General features: G+C 43.2%; 1 protein-coding gene across 1 annotated transcript; it reads right to left on the reverse strand.

The window, feature by feature from the left end:
* Positions 1-10,102: 10,102 nt before the first annotated feature.
* adrb3a (adrenoceptor beta 3a) lies at positions 10,103-11,359 on the reverse strand. The gene has a single exon (XM_030781069.1). The coding sequence runs from the start codon at positions 11,357-11,359 to the stop codon at positions 10,103-10,105; it is 1,257 nt and encodes a 418-aa protein (XP_030636929.1).
* Between the last annotated feature and the right edge of the window lie 2,362 nt (positions 11,360-13,721).

Here is a 13,721-nt window from a genome sequence, read left to right on the forward strand (position 1 = left end):
ACATTGTGGAACTTCTGTTTGGTTTAGTTTGATGTCTATGCAGATAGCTTTTCTGTGGAACTTCTGAATAACTGATGTGTTTTATTTTTAATATGTTAGACGGACAGAGGCATTCAGGAGAATGCGTAATGCAAAAGGGCATAAGGGCTGTTTCTTTCGAATATTTCATCAGTTTCTCTGGAACTAAGTACAAAATTCTGATCTGATTATATTAATACATGTAAGTCCACGTTACGTAAACATGCATTAGAGAGTAGTTACTCTCTTTTAGCAACTCTGTTACCTACCGCAAACACACACACACACACACACACACACACACACACACACACACACACACACACTGTGCAAGCTTTTGTCTTTCACTGCATGCTACTTCATCTAATCAGCCATTGCTTCCTTCTCCTGTTACCGCATTATTATTTTTAATGTTTCTTTAAATTTGCTGAACGTCTGTTGCTATAATTGGACCATTTCATGCATGTTTTCCCAACGTTTTTTTTTTTTTCTGGTTCAAAAAAAGCTGTTATCACAAAGCCAACAGACAGAGCTTAACGATTTCTGAGCAAGCCAAGGCAAAGTGAGCTGGTAAACCTTCCCTCTCGTTTCGTCTGGTCTCGTCTCAGCTCTCCCAGCTGCATACGTGACTGAAGCGCTAAAGCTACTGAATGTGTTGATAAGGGCACTGGTCAAATATCATATCTCGTCTTATGAAAAATCTTGCATTGACATGAAACCCCTAGGCTTTGGGGGTTAGGAACTGCACTCTCTCTCTCTCTCTCTCTCCCTTTCTCTCTCTCTCTCTCCCTTTCTCTCTCTCTCTCCCTTTCTCTCTCTCTCTCTCCCTATCTCCCCATGCTCTCACAGGCAAACCATCCACTCAGCCAAGAGGAACAAATCCACCTACCCGCTTCTCAACACCCCTGGCGCCGGTAACCAGATAACCCTTTACAGGGGGGTCATTTTTCACGTTAGGAAACTCTGTCATGTGAAATGTTATGACATCATTATACATGAAAGAGAATTTTTAAGTTTCCTTGGGGTCTGTAGTTAAAGAGCTATTTTGGGGAGGGGGGAGGGGGGGGGAGGGGAGGGGGGGCTAAAGTGAAGTTATTTACCTTTCAAGTGTGGGTGAGCTATTCTTCTCCAGCTGTTTTTAAAGAGCACCTCGGTTCTTCGTGAGTGAGACAGGCTTCGATTAATACACAGCATGGTTCCAAAACCAACCGATCTACAAACTGTCGACGTTTGCCAGAGCTCCATTTATTAATTAACGTATTTATTCGTTTATTTTTGCATTGAAGAGAACCGCCTGGCTATCGGTCTAACCTATTGACATACCTCGTTTTTCATCGTCAAGTCTCTCCGACATCACCCTTTTGATCCTTAGCTTTCAGATATTGATTTTTCTCACAGACCTGGAGCAAGTAGATGGGGAAAGTGAATTCTTTTCCTTTTTCCTGTGGAAGGCTTTGATGACTCTTTAATGATAGCTCTTTTCTCATGATCTCATGGCCAATGTGTTCTGTCGTCAGGGGTCACGAGGTTCAAAGCTGAAGAACTTATGTGGATGTTTATTGTCCAAACCAAAGCGACCTTTCGGTGAATGAGAATATCTTTTTTTGTTTTTTTTTTTCTGTCGGACGACACGTCATTCGGCCATTAAGCAGGCTTTGTGTCGCAGTTCAGAAAATAGCCTAGTGTCACACAAAGGTGAGACTGTTATCAAGAGCCTTAATGCAATGAAGCGTCCGCCATTGGTAAGGTAAGAGTGCTGTTGCGTAACATCTAAGCGTCACTCTGACACGAAACGCCCAATAGAAAACGCACTTAGTTACTACATCAGACGTCAATCAAGTCATCGGCTTAAAAGCCCGACAACATAGAAAACAGCAACAGAAACTAGCTAATGAAGAAAAATACTGACTCGCTGTTTTTTTGTTTTTTTTTCCTCTTTCCCTTGAGTGAAACGCAAGGCTTTTGCTTAATGGCAGCCTGAGGCTAAGCACGCTGGGCGAAAGCTCTGACATCAGATCAGTCTAGACCGAGCAAATTGACTCAATCTCCCCCAATCCACAGATCTCAGCTCAGGGGATTGATCTCGTCTGTCTTTAGCTTTGCGTTAACCCCTGCCTCTCTGACATAACACACGCTCTGTGCACGCGAGGGTCGGTCAGAAAGACCTCGGTACGAACCTCTGGCAGTTCCAGTCTTTAAAAGGACCGACTGTGAAACACACGTGCTGTCAACAGCATTTGATGTGTAGCTTACAGGTAACACACACACTCTCTCTCTCTCTCTCTTTCTCACACACTCACTCAAACACACACACATACACACACACACACACACACACATCCTGACCATTAAGAGCAGCGTTCATGGCACAGAGACAGCACACAAGTCCCTTCAGGTTAGTCTGTACTCTGTCGACAGCTTATGAAGTCTCTATGAAGTGGGGGACCACTAAAACACTTCTGCATCTGGCATCTTACTGTCTTTTTTTTTATTTTTCAAACTTGTGTTCCACACAGTTAAAAAAAAATAAAAAAAAAAGACCTAAAAGACCTCGCCACCCATTGTGAATTACAGCAGTTAGAAACATATTACGAGGGGACTGCTACTGTGAATAGAAAAAAAAAGATTCCGTCGCCACACAGGGAATCTCGATGCGGAATACGTCACCCACGGCCCCTGATATGATTGATAACAGATAAATAAGATCGGTTCTCTGTTCTCTGTTCTCGTTCTCTGTTCTGAGCTCATGTCCTCAAGTGATGCATTACCTCACCGCTAACTCACCCTCCCTGTGTCTCTCTCTTCCTTTTTCCATCATTCTCTCTCTCTCTCTCTCTCTCTCTCTTTTTCTCTTCGTCTCTCTGTCTCTCTCCCTCTCCCTCTGTCTGAGTGCACATGGCGCTATACTGTAATTTCTTAAAGGCATGTATTGTTTAATGTACAACATATGAGTCGACGCACATGTGTAGCAGAGGCCAAAATCGTGACTTTCCCTTCTTGCATTTCTAGAATTGAAGAATTCATGGTTTTGGTTTTTTTTTTGGTTCTCTTTCCTTCTTGCTAGCTTTGTTCACTCTGTCTTTCTCTCTCTCTCTCTCTCTCTCTCGTCATTCCGCAAACTTCCCTTTTTTCAGACATTGCTCTGACATATCTTTTGTGTTTGTGTGCACTGTCCATCTATCTGCCCAACGGACTGAAAGGCTCACCCTGAAATCAGAAACGCTTTAAAAAAAAAAAAACTGACGGAGAAATCTGACAGCCTCCTCTTATCATAGAAAAAAAGAAAGGTTCTCTCCGTGTATTTTCCAGGAATATCTGATGATAGAGATCCTTAGTTTTCCATCTTTAGCACCACGAGGTACGAGCTGAGCGTTGGCGAAGCCAACAGACGACGCTAGCGATATCTGCTCTGTATGGAAACATCTAGAACCGCTCAAAGAGTAATGAAAAGACACAGAAGGAGAGATAAGAACAGACTGCGTCCTCTGAGTGGCACCTCTTTTGTGAGAAGCCAAAACGGTGATGAAGTACATGTTTACAATGTGAGGCTCCATAGCACATGCAGGTGACCACATGCAAAACAATTTTAGCCTTTTTTTCTTTTTTCTTTTTTTTTTTGCTCTCACCGAGAGCAGCTGGAGGGAACGATCAGATACCACTCAACAGCCCCTTTTTTTCCTTCAAACGCATTTTGTCTTTGACGTGTACATTTTGCTAGAAAATGCTTCAATTGGGAGACGGAAGTCTAATGTTCTCATATTCTGTTGGGAGAGGTATTTTGTGATCTAATTGAGTAAGGCTGATACCGTCGTGAACCGCGTTTAAGGTTCGCGTTCTGTCGTGATTAGCGAATTCGAAACGGTTCCCACAGAAAACATACGTTTGATGTGTCCAACCTTAACTTGGCATTTTCATGGGTAGGTGAAAATAGTTTATTGCTTTTGGCCAATCGCGAGCAGCAGAGAAGATGGATGTCATCCAATGAAAACAGTCTTTGATACCAGTATGCAAATGAGGTAGGAGAGCGTGTGGTTGCAAAGATTCTGAGATGACCCGAAGTCTGACTGAGGAAGTAGAGGCATGATGCAAGAGTGACTCCAAAAGCAGCCTAGACCTAGACATAGACACATGCTGATTGGTTGGAGTCAGTGGTTGGTTATGTTTATAGTCTTTGTGTCTTCTGTAGAACTGGAAAACGAGACACAGCAGTGTTTGCGGATAGAGAGGGCTTGTATGTACACTGAAAAGAAAAAGAAAGAAAGAAAGAAAGAAAGAAAGAAAGAAAGAAAGAAAGAAAAACAAGACATGGCAACAGGGATGCTGAAATTCCTCTGATATATCAAAGCCAAACTCATCTTCATGAAGACGAATAGGGTGCTGTGAAATGCCTGTCAACATTCCGCTCCTTGCTCAAATAACAAATCTAACCAAAAATCTGTTTTAATAAACTGTTCGCTGGGGGAAAAAAAATCCTTTGTGTTTAGGAACAGAGAACTGAAAATTGCTTACTGGCCGTACTCTCTGTTTATGAAAAATGACTGATGCGTTTCATGCATATACATACACAAACATATTCTAAACTGAAGGTTTTGTCATCAATTTTGCTCAATCATACAATATTTTATTTCATTTAACTTTGTTGCTTAGGCCATTTCTCAACAAGTGGTTAACTATTCCTCAAAATGTTAAAGATCTAAAGCAAATTTAAAGAAACAAAACAAACAAACAAACAAACAAAAACCCCCTTTGCTGTCTTATCGTTATGTCATTAAAACACTTTGAATTCACAGAGAGCGTTTAGTTTCTCAGAGACTGTGTGTGTGAGATGCTGTTAGAGTCACATGAGTTGTTCTTACTTTGGTTTGAGAGAAACCCGACTGCGTCTCAGAGTTAGCGTTAGCATTAGCAGGGATCTTGCTGTGTGTTAGCAGTAAACAGTTTCCACCAGTTTTGTGGGGGTGTTGCGACTTCGTGATAAATCTTATCAGCTGTTAGGAGTGCCGAGGAGGCCACAGGGGGGGGGGCCCTTCAAGACACTTACAAATAGCAGGGAAGCTCTCATTTCTCTAAGCAAACAGAATAACTGTTGGAAAGCCCATCAAAAGCATATTCAACTCACTGGTCTCAAAATTAATCAGTTCCTACGTAAACAAATGGTATATTAGAACCAAGACATGATAGTGAATGTGTAGGTCTATTAAAATATTGTATATGATCATAACTTCATGTAAACGCCCGAAAGAGAAACAGCCCTAACTGTAAAGGTGTCATCAGTTATCTACAAAACAATATCAGCTGTCAAAAATATATATTTATACACAGCACCTTGTTCCTTATGTTTCAGTTACAGCAGACCACTTCTTAGAACTGGGAGCTCACCAAATATTTCTCTCTCTCTCTCTTTCTCTCTCTCTCTCTTTCTCTCTCTCTCTCTCGCTGTCTCTCACTTTCTCTCTCAGCCTCTCAGTTCCTGTTTTAAACATGTTTACTGCACACAATCTGACCTATTTTTCAAATAGTCCGTGTTTTGTCAGACACTTCATCTGAAGTGAATCTCTTGTTTTTTCTCTCTCTCTCTCTCTCGCTCTCTCCCACAAATCCACCGTTTGATTGAAGTGCTTCAGATAATCACCACTTCAAAACCATATTCCATTTTTTTTCCCCTGAACACACGGACACTCCTGTACAGTGGCCCTCCATCAAAAGCAAAAACATTTTTGTTTCATTTTCGTTTTTTTTTTTTTTTTGTTCTCCCTGGAGTAATTGGTTTTCATTTATTTAAATACACACATGCATTAACTCCCAAAAGAGCACTATTGAGGTCCTCAAACATCCCTGTCCGTTTGACCTTGAGGGGAACCCATCCAACGCACTCGATATTTATTCCACACATCTCATTTTGACCTTCTCTCATCGTTACACGGGCAGCACTTAACCTGTCTTCAACACACTTCACAACCACAATCCGCATTTTCCCTTCAGGCCTTACGCGTCATTATATTTCATAATTAATCAACAGAAGAACACGGGAGTGCTACTGAATACACAGCTAAGGGGCCGCTCTCTCTCTCTCTCCACACAGAACGCACTGTTTTATCACGAGAGCCACTTTGAATTAGCCACTCAGTTTTAACCTCCTGACATTGTTTAACCAGCGCTGATGTCTTTGGTATGACAGACTGTTTAGTCTGACGGATCGTACAGCTACACAAATCGACTCGTGAGCAGTAACCTCGGAGATTTGATTTTCGCCCGCAAGCCGTCTTATCAAAACAAATTCGATTTCCCTCAACGTTCTCACACTTAATCTTTCTTAGGCGTCCCGGGATGTATTCGGGGGGGGCTGAAATTTACACGGTCGCACTGCTGAACTCACACCGATTCTGGAGCGTTCATACACGCTAGCCAAACGCCTGTGGACAACATCAGTGAATCTGGTAATTACAAATCTGAATCTAAACGCGACTGACTGCTGTTTACGTAAAACCTTAAAAAAGAGTGCGATGGAATTTTTTTTTTTTTTTTTAACTTCGTCTGTTGTTTTTAGAGCAATCTTTTTTGTCTTCCCAAATCGATTTCTTCAAAGCCAGGAGAAGGCAGACCCTCCAGAACGAAATGAGCTGCTATCCTAGGCCTTCAGCCGAACGTTTTGGCTGAAATCAACACAACTGACCAAACTGGTCTACTTTTACATAAGATAATGCAAGGCAAAAAAGCGTGTTGAGAACAACAAACATGTTTCAATTTCTTTCTTTCAGTCTCTCAATTTTTTTTCCATAGTAATTTGCTTTTTTTTTTGTCAGTTTGATGGAACTGGTAGATCTCAGAGTCAAGTCCAAAGCACTTCCATACTGTTGCATCTCAGGTCCAGACTCAACTCATACCTTCCCGTGTCAAAGGGGTCAAATCTGTATGGCCGCTTTGTCTGAAAGAACGGACCCCTATTCTCTGACAAAACAAACATCTGTTTTTCATATATATCTTGACATCAGTTGCTATTCTAGATGGATTACAGGTAACATTATATTCCGAGGAGAATGATTAAATAATCACCGGACTCCGAATGAAGCGCTTTACCATCTGAGGCTCCGAAAACGGGAAATTTGCCGGTAACCTATCTGATTAGTTTTCTTTCTTTCTTTCTTTCTTTATTTTTATTTATTTATTTATTTATTTATTTTTTGCAAACTTGACATGAAGTCTTGACGTCAATTAATATTTTCAATTGAAAGGTTACTTGGGAACCTCAACCTAAGTCCCTTAAGAACACAGCCTTCGTTTGGCTTTGATAACATCTGGTTTCACGGGGAATGAGGGGGGGGGGGGCCTTTACCAGCCTTATGTCAGAACGTCTCCCCCTGTGGTGTTTCATGCCTTACGAAATACAAATAAAAAGAAATCGAAAACTTTCAGATGTCCTATCCGTGTTCTTTGATGACGTACGTGTTCCCTCTTTTTGACGACATGCGGAGAGAGAAGAGAGAATCGTGGCATCTTTTGATGGACCGTTGAGACGTATTTGTATTAACTATAATTCACTGAAAGTCTCTCTCTTCCTTTTTTCTTTATTTTTTTTATATCGGACCCCCTTTTATGTAACAGGAGACGTGTGCGTAAGTGTGAACAGAAGGTGCGTGAAACGTAAGAGAGTTTATAACAAATGTATCTGTGTTTGAATTTCTGTGGTATTTTTTTTTTCTCATACCTATGCCCAGATAAAGAAATGCGAGAAACACTATGTGAAGAATGTGTGTTTGAGTGTGTGTGTGTGTGTGTGTGTGTGTCTGAGAGAGAGAGAGAGAGAGAGAGAGGCATAGCATTGTTTCTGCTACATTGAGAAAATCCCCAGGGCTTTGCCCACCCACTCTAACAGCTGTGGTCAACTCATTTTCTCTCTTTCCCTCCTCTTACCCTACCCACCTCTCCTGGAACCGTCATACCCCAAAAAACCCACCGAAGAGGCAGCGTTTAGCTACGATGAGCGAGGAGGGGCAACGTCGGAAGTCTCGTCGCAAAACAGATTAATAAGGAAAGTAAAGTAACTGTAACGTATTCAGAAATGCACAGTTTTCCCTGGTCCTCCATTGCCTTTTTGTTTATTGTAAAGTTAAGTCTACAGAGTTTTCGTTTGCCATAACTCTGATTAAAATGAGCTGTAATCGTCTGAGGAAGCTGTACTGTTTTTTACAGTAGGAAAAAAAAAAAAAAAAAAAGAAAAAGAAAAAACAAAAACCCCAAAACCTGGAACAAACAAAAATTTCTGTCCTGTATTTGATTATGTTGTACGTGCCTTGTCCATGAAAAGATTCTAAAGATAGGCTTTTTTTTTTTTTTTTATACTTCATTTTTAACCAAGTTTCATTTTCTGTAACTCATACTCAGATTTATAACACTTGACAGTTGGCCACTTTTTCATAGTTATTGTGTTTTGAAAAAAATATCCATCGCTGCTACTAAGCAACTGTTTATCGCATCAGTCTAAGGATTAAGGCAATAAATTATATTAGTTACAGATAAAAACACAACTCCCATGCAGTTGCTTTGAAGGCTATTACAAGCACAGCTCCACAGTAAAACACTAAATGAAATAATCTGGAGAGTTAAGAGTAAAAGTGGAGAACAGTGTTGTAATCCACCCCCCCCCCCCCCCCCCCCCCCCCCCCCGTACAGTTATAGTTATTTCACGTTTTGATTTATGTAGATTATCAACCAAGGGAGTGAGTGAAGTATATATTATGCTTTGAGTTGTCTGTGGTCTGAGGTTCACACAGAAAACAGCAAGATATGACATCTTTAAGCTGAACCATATGGAAGACACACTCCACATTACACACACACACACACAAGCGCACACACACACACACACTTACTATTGAGTATTTAACTCTTATCCACTTTGGAATATATTAGATACTGTTTGAAATTTTGAAATGAGATAATTTCACATTATGAAAAAAACAGAAAAAACAGTTGTTTTTACCTATAGCAACATGTTTACATTTAGAAACATAGACCATGATTCTAGTGGTTCTATAAATGCTTTACATTTACCAAGAAAAAAAAACTTCTTTTTTTTTTTTTAATATATATTTTTCCTTTCAGAAATGAGGTTGTTTTTAAGCATCAAAGAAAGGGGCAAGTTATTAAACTGAAACCACTGTGTCTGGCACTTACATATCAAACCTCTTGTGTAATATTCTTAATAAATCCACTTGAGATAGCGAGGAAGGTGGGAAAAAAGAAAACATTCTCGGGGAGCCAGTGAACAAACTTTACTGTGCTGCTGCTGGTGATGTTTCCCTCGGTCTTGCAGCCTAGGTGTTTTACTGCGCTGCGGTCAGTCATCGGCGAATTTCAGCCGCGAGCGCAGCGAGAGACACCCGCAGCCGTCCTTCCGCCCGACCGCAACGAGCATACTACACGACCATAGACACAGGCGATTAAAAGATTATGGACAACCTCGTTTTTTGGGGGTTTTTTTTTCGTCTCCTTCTTTTTCTCTCCCCCCCCACCCCCCCCCTTCTTTCTAAGTTCAATCGAGCTTTTCACATTCCCAATGCGAATGCCATAACACAGTCGTCGGGTTGTGTGTGAAATGGTGTGTAAATTCAAAAACACGGTGCAATCTGATCCTACTTTCACTCGTCTAAAAGCACCACGCGCTCCACCTTGGGAGATTTCCCAGGAGGGGTATAATTTTGTACACACACACACACACACACACACACACACACACTCACCACCACCACTCAACATTCGTGTTCTGTAAGAATCAGTTTAGCTTTTCCCTACTGCCATTTTACAACCTTCAAACCATATAAAACTAAACAAACAAGAGCCATCGACTGGCTAAACACTCGCAGCTCTGATGATTAAAACGTCGGTTAAGTGCCCAAGGACTTAATGAGAGTCAATCTGGTCAGCTGTCAGAGTCAGTTTGTAAAACCGTAGCCCCAAAGTCATTTCTGTGATTCTTATACATGTAAAAGATATCCGAGCTGTCGGAATGTAAACAGGGATGAGGGTGGACTGGGAGAGTGTGTAGCAGCGGGACAACGTTTAAGAAAAAAAAAAATGACTGGACTCACCACTCAGTCTCTGGTTCTGAAAAGTCACTGAAGTGTGTGCTCCCGTTGGAGTGGGGTGGTCCCGGAGAAGGTTCCTCACTCCTGTAACTGCTCTGGCTGCTTCCCAAACTTCCTTCTCCGTCTGTCCTGGGCCCTTGGGCCGACGTGGGAGCTTTCTGGAAAGATCCAACCATCCCCGTCTCGGCCGAGCCCAGGAAACAGGGACATCGAGTCCTGAGCTCCTTGTACAGGGAGTTCATTCTCAGAAAGGGCATCCAGGGACAGCGCATGAGGTTCCGGAAGGCGGTGCGGAACTCCGGGCTTCGGCAGTAGATGATCGGGTTCAGACCGGAGTTGATGTAACCGAGCCAGTTGAGCAGGCGGAAGATCTCCCGGCTCGGAACCGCCCGGTCGTACACGTTTATGATGTTGGCCACGAAGAAGGGCAGCCAGCACAGGGTGAAAATACCCATTATGATACCCAGAGTCTTCAGAGCCTTGTGCTCCTTGACGACGGTCAGCCTGGAAGGCCGACGTTTGGAGCTTTTCCTCCGCGCCGCGGAACCGCTGGATCCCCCGACGACGCCGGCATCGTTGCCGCTCCAGGTGGAAGGCAGGTTGTTGTTGCCATAAAGAGGAGGCTGCGTCTGATTGGCCAAGCACTCGTTCTGGAAGCGCTGACGGCTCTTGTCGATCAGCTGGACCTGGCGGGTGGCGATGAGGAAGACCCGGGCGTAGACGAAGATCATGATGAGCAAAGGGACGTAGAAGGACACGACCGAGGAGATGATGGCGAAGGTCTTGTTGGTGATGAAGTCGCAGCAGTCCGGGTCCTTGTAACAGTCTGTGGCCGCGCGATCCTCGTCCTTCCAGTAATCGCTCATTATGGGCACGAAGGAGATGAGCGCTGAGACCACCCACACGGCGCAGACGATCAGCCGCGCTCGGCACTTGTTAAGCAGCACTTTGTGCCGGAGCGGTTTCGTGATGGCGATGTAGCGGTCGACGGCGATCACACACAGCGTCTCGATGCTGGCTGTCACGCACAGGACGTCCACGGACGTCCAGAGCTGGCAGTATTTGTCGTTCAGCTGCCAACGTCCCGTCACCAGGATGGTAGCCCCGAGGGGAACCACGATGACCCCCATGATGAGGTCAGCGCACGCCAGGGACATGATGAAGATGTTGGTCATGGTCTGGAGCTGAGACGTCCGTACGATGGCGATGAGGACCAGGAGGTTTCCCACCACAATCATCATGACGATGATCGTCATGACGACAATAAGCCACGGGCCGGATTCTGGGTGGTCCAACCCGCTGAAGTTGGATGGAGAGGGGGTGGTGCCATTCAGGGAAACGTTCATGTTCGCGAGAAGGTAGGACGGCTCGGAACCAGTCCAGAGAGGGGCTTGTTGGGTGAAAAGCTGTCTTTCACTGCCTGAGCCTCAAACAAGCCCCAGAAAGAAGAAAAGCAGTACTGCAGATATGCATCATTGCCCTCTTGTATGAGTCATAAAATGAATACATAGATAGGTGTAAATTAAAAAAACCAAAAAAAAAACCAACTAAACTAAACTAAACTAAAAAATCTCTCTTTCTCTCTCGGTTTTTAAAAAGTCCGTGACTTAACTTGGGGGAAGTATTTAAATTTGACACAAACATACTTTAGTTTGCATTCAATACCTCTGTGTATCTACACACAGTCAGTGGTATGCTTTCATTTCCACTGTTCGTTTATTTTAAAAACAGGTACCTTGAGAGAGATGCTCCTCGAATGCTCGAAACAGCAACATGCTGGCAAAAGCAGAAGGTCCAAACACGTAATCCTTTCCTCCTAATCCTTTTTAATTTCGAGTCGTTTCTCTTTTTTCTTTTTTTTTTTAAATGGCCCTTGAGAGAACGAGGAAAAGCAATTAAAGTTTGACAGGCTCCTCAGCGCTCCTGAGGAAGGGCTCCTTCTCTCATCCTGTTGAACCCGTCCAAATAAGTAACAAAAAAAAAAAGAACAGAGCTGGAGGAAAACAAAAGAGGTTTTTTTTTTGGTATATTTATATATAATCCACGCGAGTGTGTGTGTGTGTTTGCCGTTGGGTTTGAGGTACCACTGTCGGAGCTAAAGGAGCAATGACGCGACTGTTACAACCATAAGAGTGCGCTCAGCAACTTCCCCCTCCCTCTCGCAAACTGCCTCTCACTCACTCACTCACTCACTCACTCTCTCTCTCTCAGTCCCACCCACTCTCTCTCTCTCTCTCTCTCTCTCTCTCTCTCTCTCTCTCCCTCTCCCCTCTCTCTCTCTCCCTCTCTCTCTCTCTCTCTCTCTCTGTCTCTCTCTCTCTCTCTCTCTCGCTCGCTCTGAGTGGAAGGTGCATTTAACATGTTCTTGTTTTAATCACACATAGCCTGAAGGGAGGAGCTGCAAAGTGTGCCCATGTTCCGGACGGAGGCACTTCCACTTCAGAAACACACACACACACACACACACACAGAGACAGAGAGAGAGAGAGAGAGAGAGAGCAAGAGAGAGAGAGAGGGAGAGGGAGAGGGGGAGAGAGAGAGAATAAAACGATTCAAAAAATGACTGGTCATTCATTGTTCCTGCACAAAAAAATAACCCCATACTGCCCCAACGCTTTGGATCTGAGCATGGCAGTGACTGGAGCATGACGACTTTCTGTTGTGAAAGTTTGTTTTTTTCTCTCTTAGCAAAAAAAAACAAAACAAAACAAAAAAAAAACAGGGAGTTAAATCAGAGACATGAAGTTTCGGTGTGTTTTTTTTTTCTAGCTTTGAAGTTTGCAGAGGCAGAATAAATTTTTGACCTATGACTGTCACCTGATGGTATCCCTAACTGGACAGACTAGTTCTTCACTTGGTACTCTGATATCTCTCTCTCTCTACTTCTCTCCTTAGTGCGCTCATAACGATGTACCTGTTTTCAAGAAACACGGAGATACTGCTATCATACATCTGCTTTTTTTTAGTAACTGTGGAATTGTTTATCAAAAATAAACAAAAGGAGATAAAGCACTCTTTTCGTTGTCTTTATTATACGTATTATAGGCTACGTGTTGCAAATGAAGTCGTAGGCTGCTAACGTGGATTTTCCCGTTTTTGTAGCAAGTTTTGTTTATCTTAAGTAGATTTCTACGTTAACATGTTTTAGCCCGTTTGTCATGTAGCTACCATTAAGTGAAGATAATGATAACGACGAAAAGTATGACTAAGAAGCTGCAAGAATTTCTCTGTGTCTGACTGGAGCTCGTATAGGGTCACCCGGTCTCGGGCAGGATATCATCTCCCTCCCTCTGGCCACGCTCTGCGGCGCTAAAAATAATAGATGCTTATCGTCCCCCCTGCAACTCACGCCAACCCGGCCCGATGAGGAAGAACAATCAAGGCAGATGTTTGGCATGCCAGTGACCCAGGCCCTACTCTTACTGGAGCTGTCAAGGATTTGTCATCGAGTACTTCCTTCCCCAAGTGAGTCTCTTTTTCAGCGGCGCTTTCCTAGAGCTTTAGACCGTTCACCCTCCCACCCTATCTCCTAGCCAACAGATAGGCCACTAACACCTCATCGCCAGCTTATTCCATTTCGATTCCAGATTTCCGTCCTGCTCTTGCATGCGACTTCAT

This window comes from Chanos chanos, chromosome 1, assembly GCF_902362185.1.
Source record: "Chanos chanos chromosome 1, fChaCha1.1, whole genome shotgun sequence".
In the NCBI taxonomy this organism is placed as follows: Eukaryota; Metazoa; Chordata; class Actinopteri; order Gonorynchiformes; family Chanidae; genus Chanos; species Chanos chanos.

What these genes read in the sequence shown, in the direction of transcription:
- adrb3a (XM_030781069.1), bottom strand. Translation starts at nt 11,359, where the DNA reads ATGACGATCATCGTCATGATGATTGTGGTGGGAAACCTCCTGGTCCTC.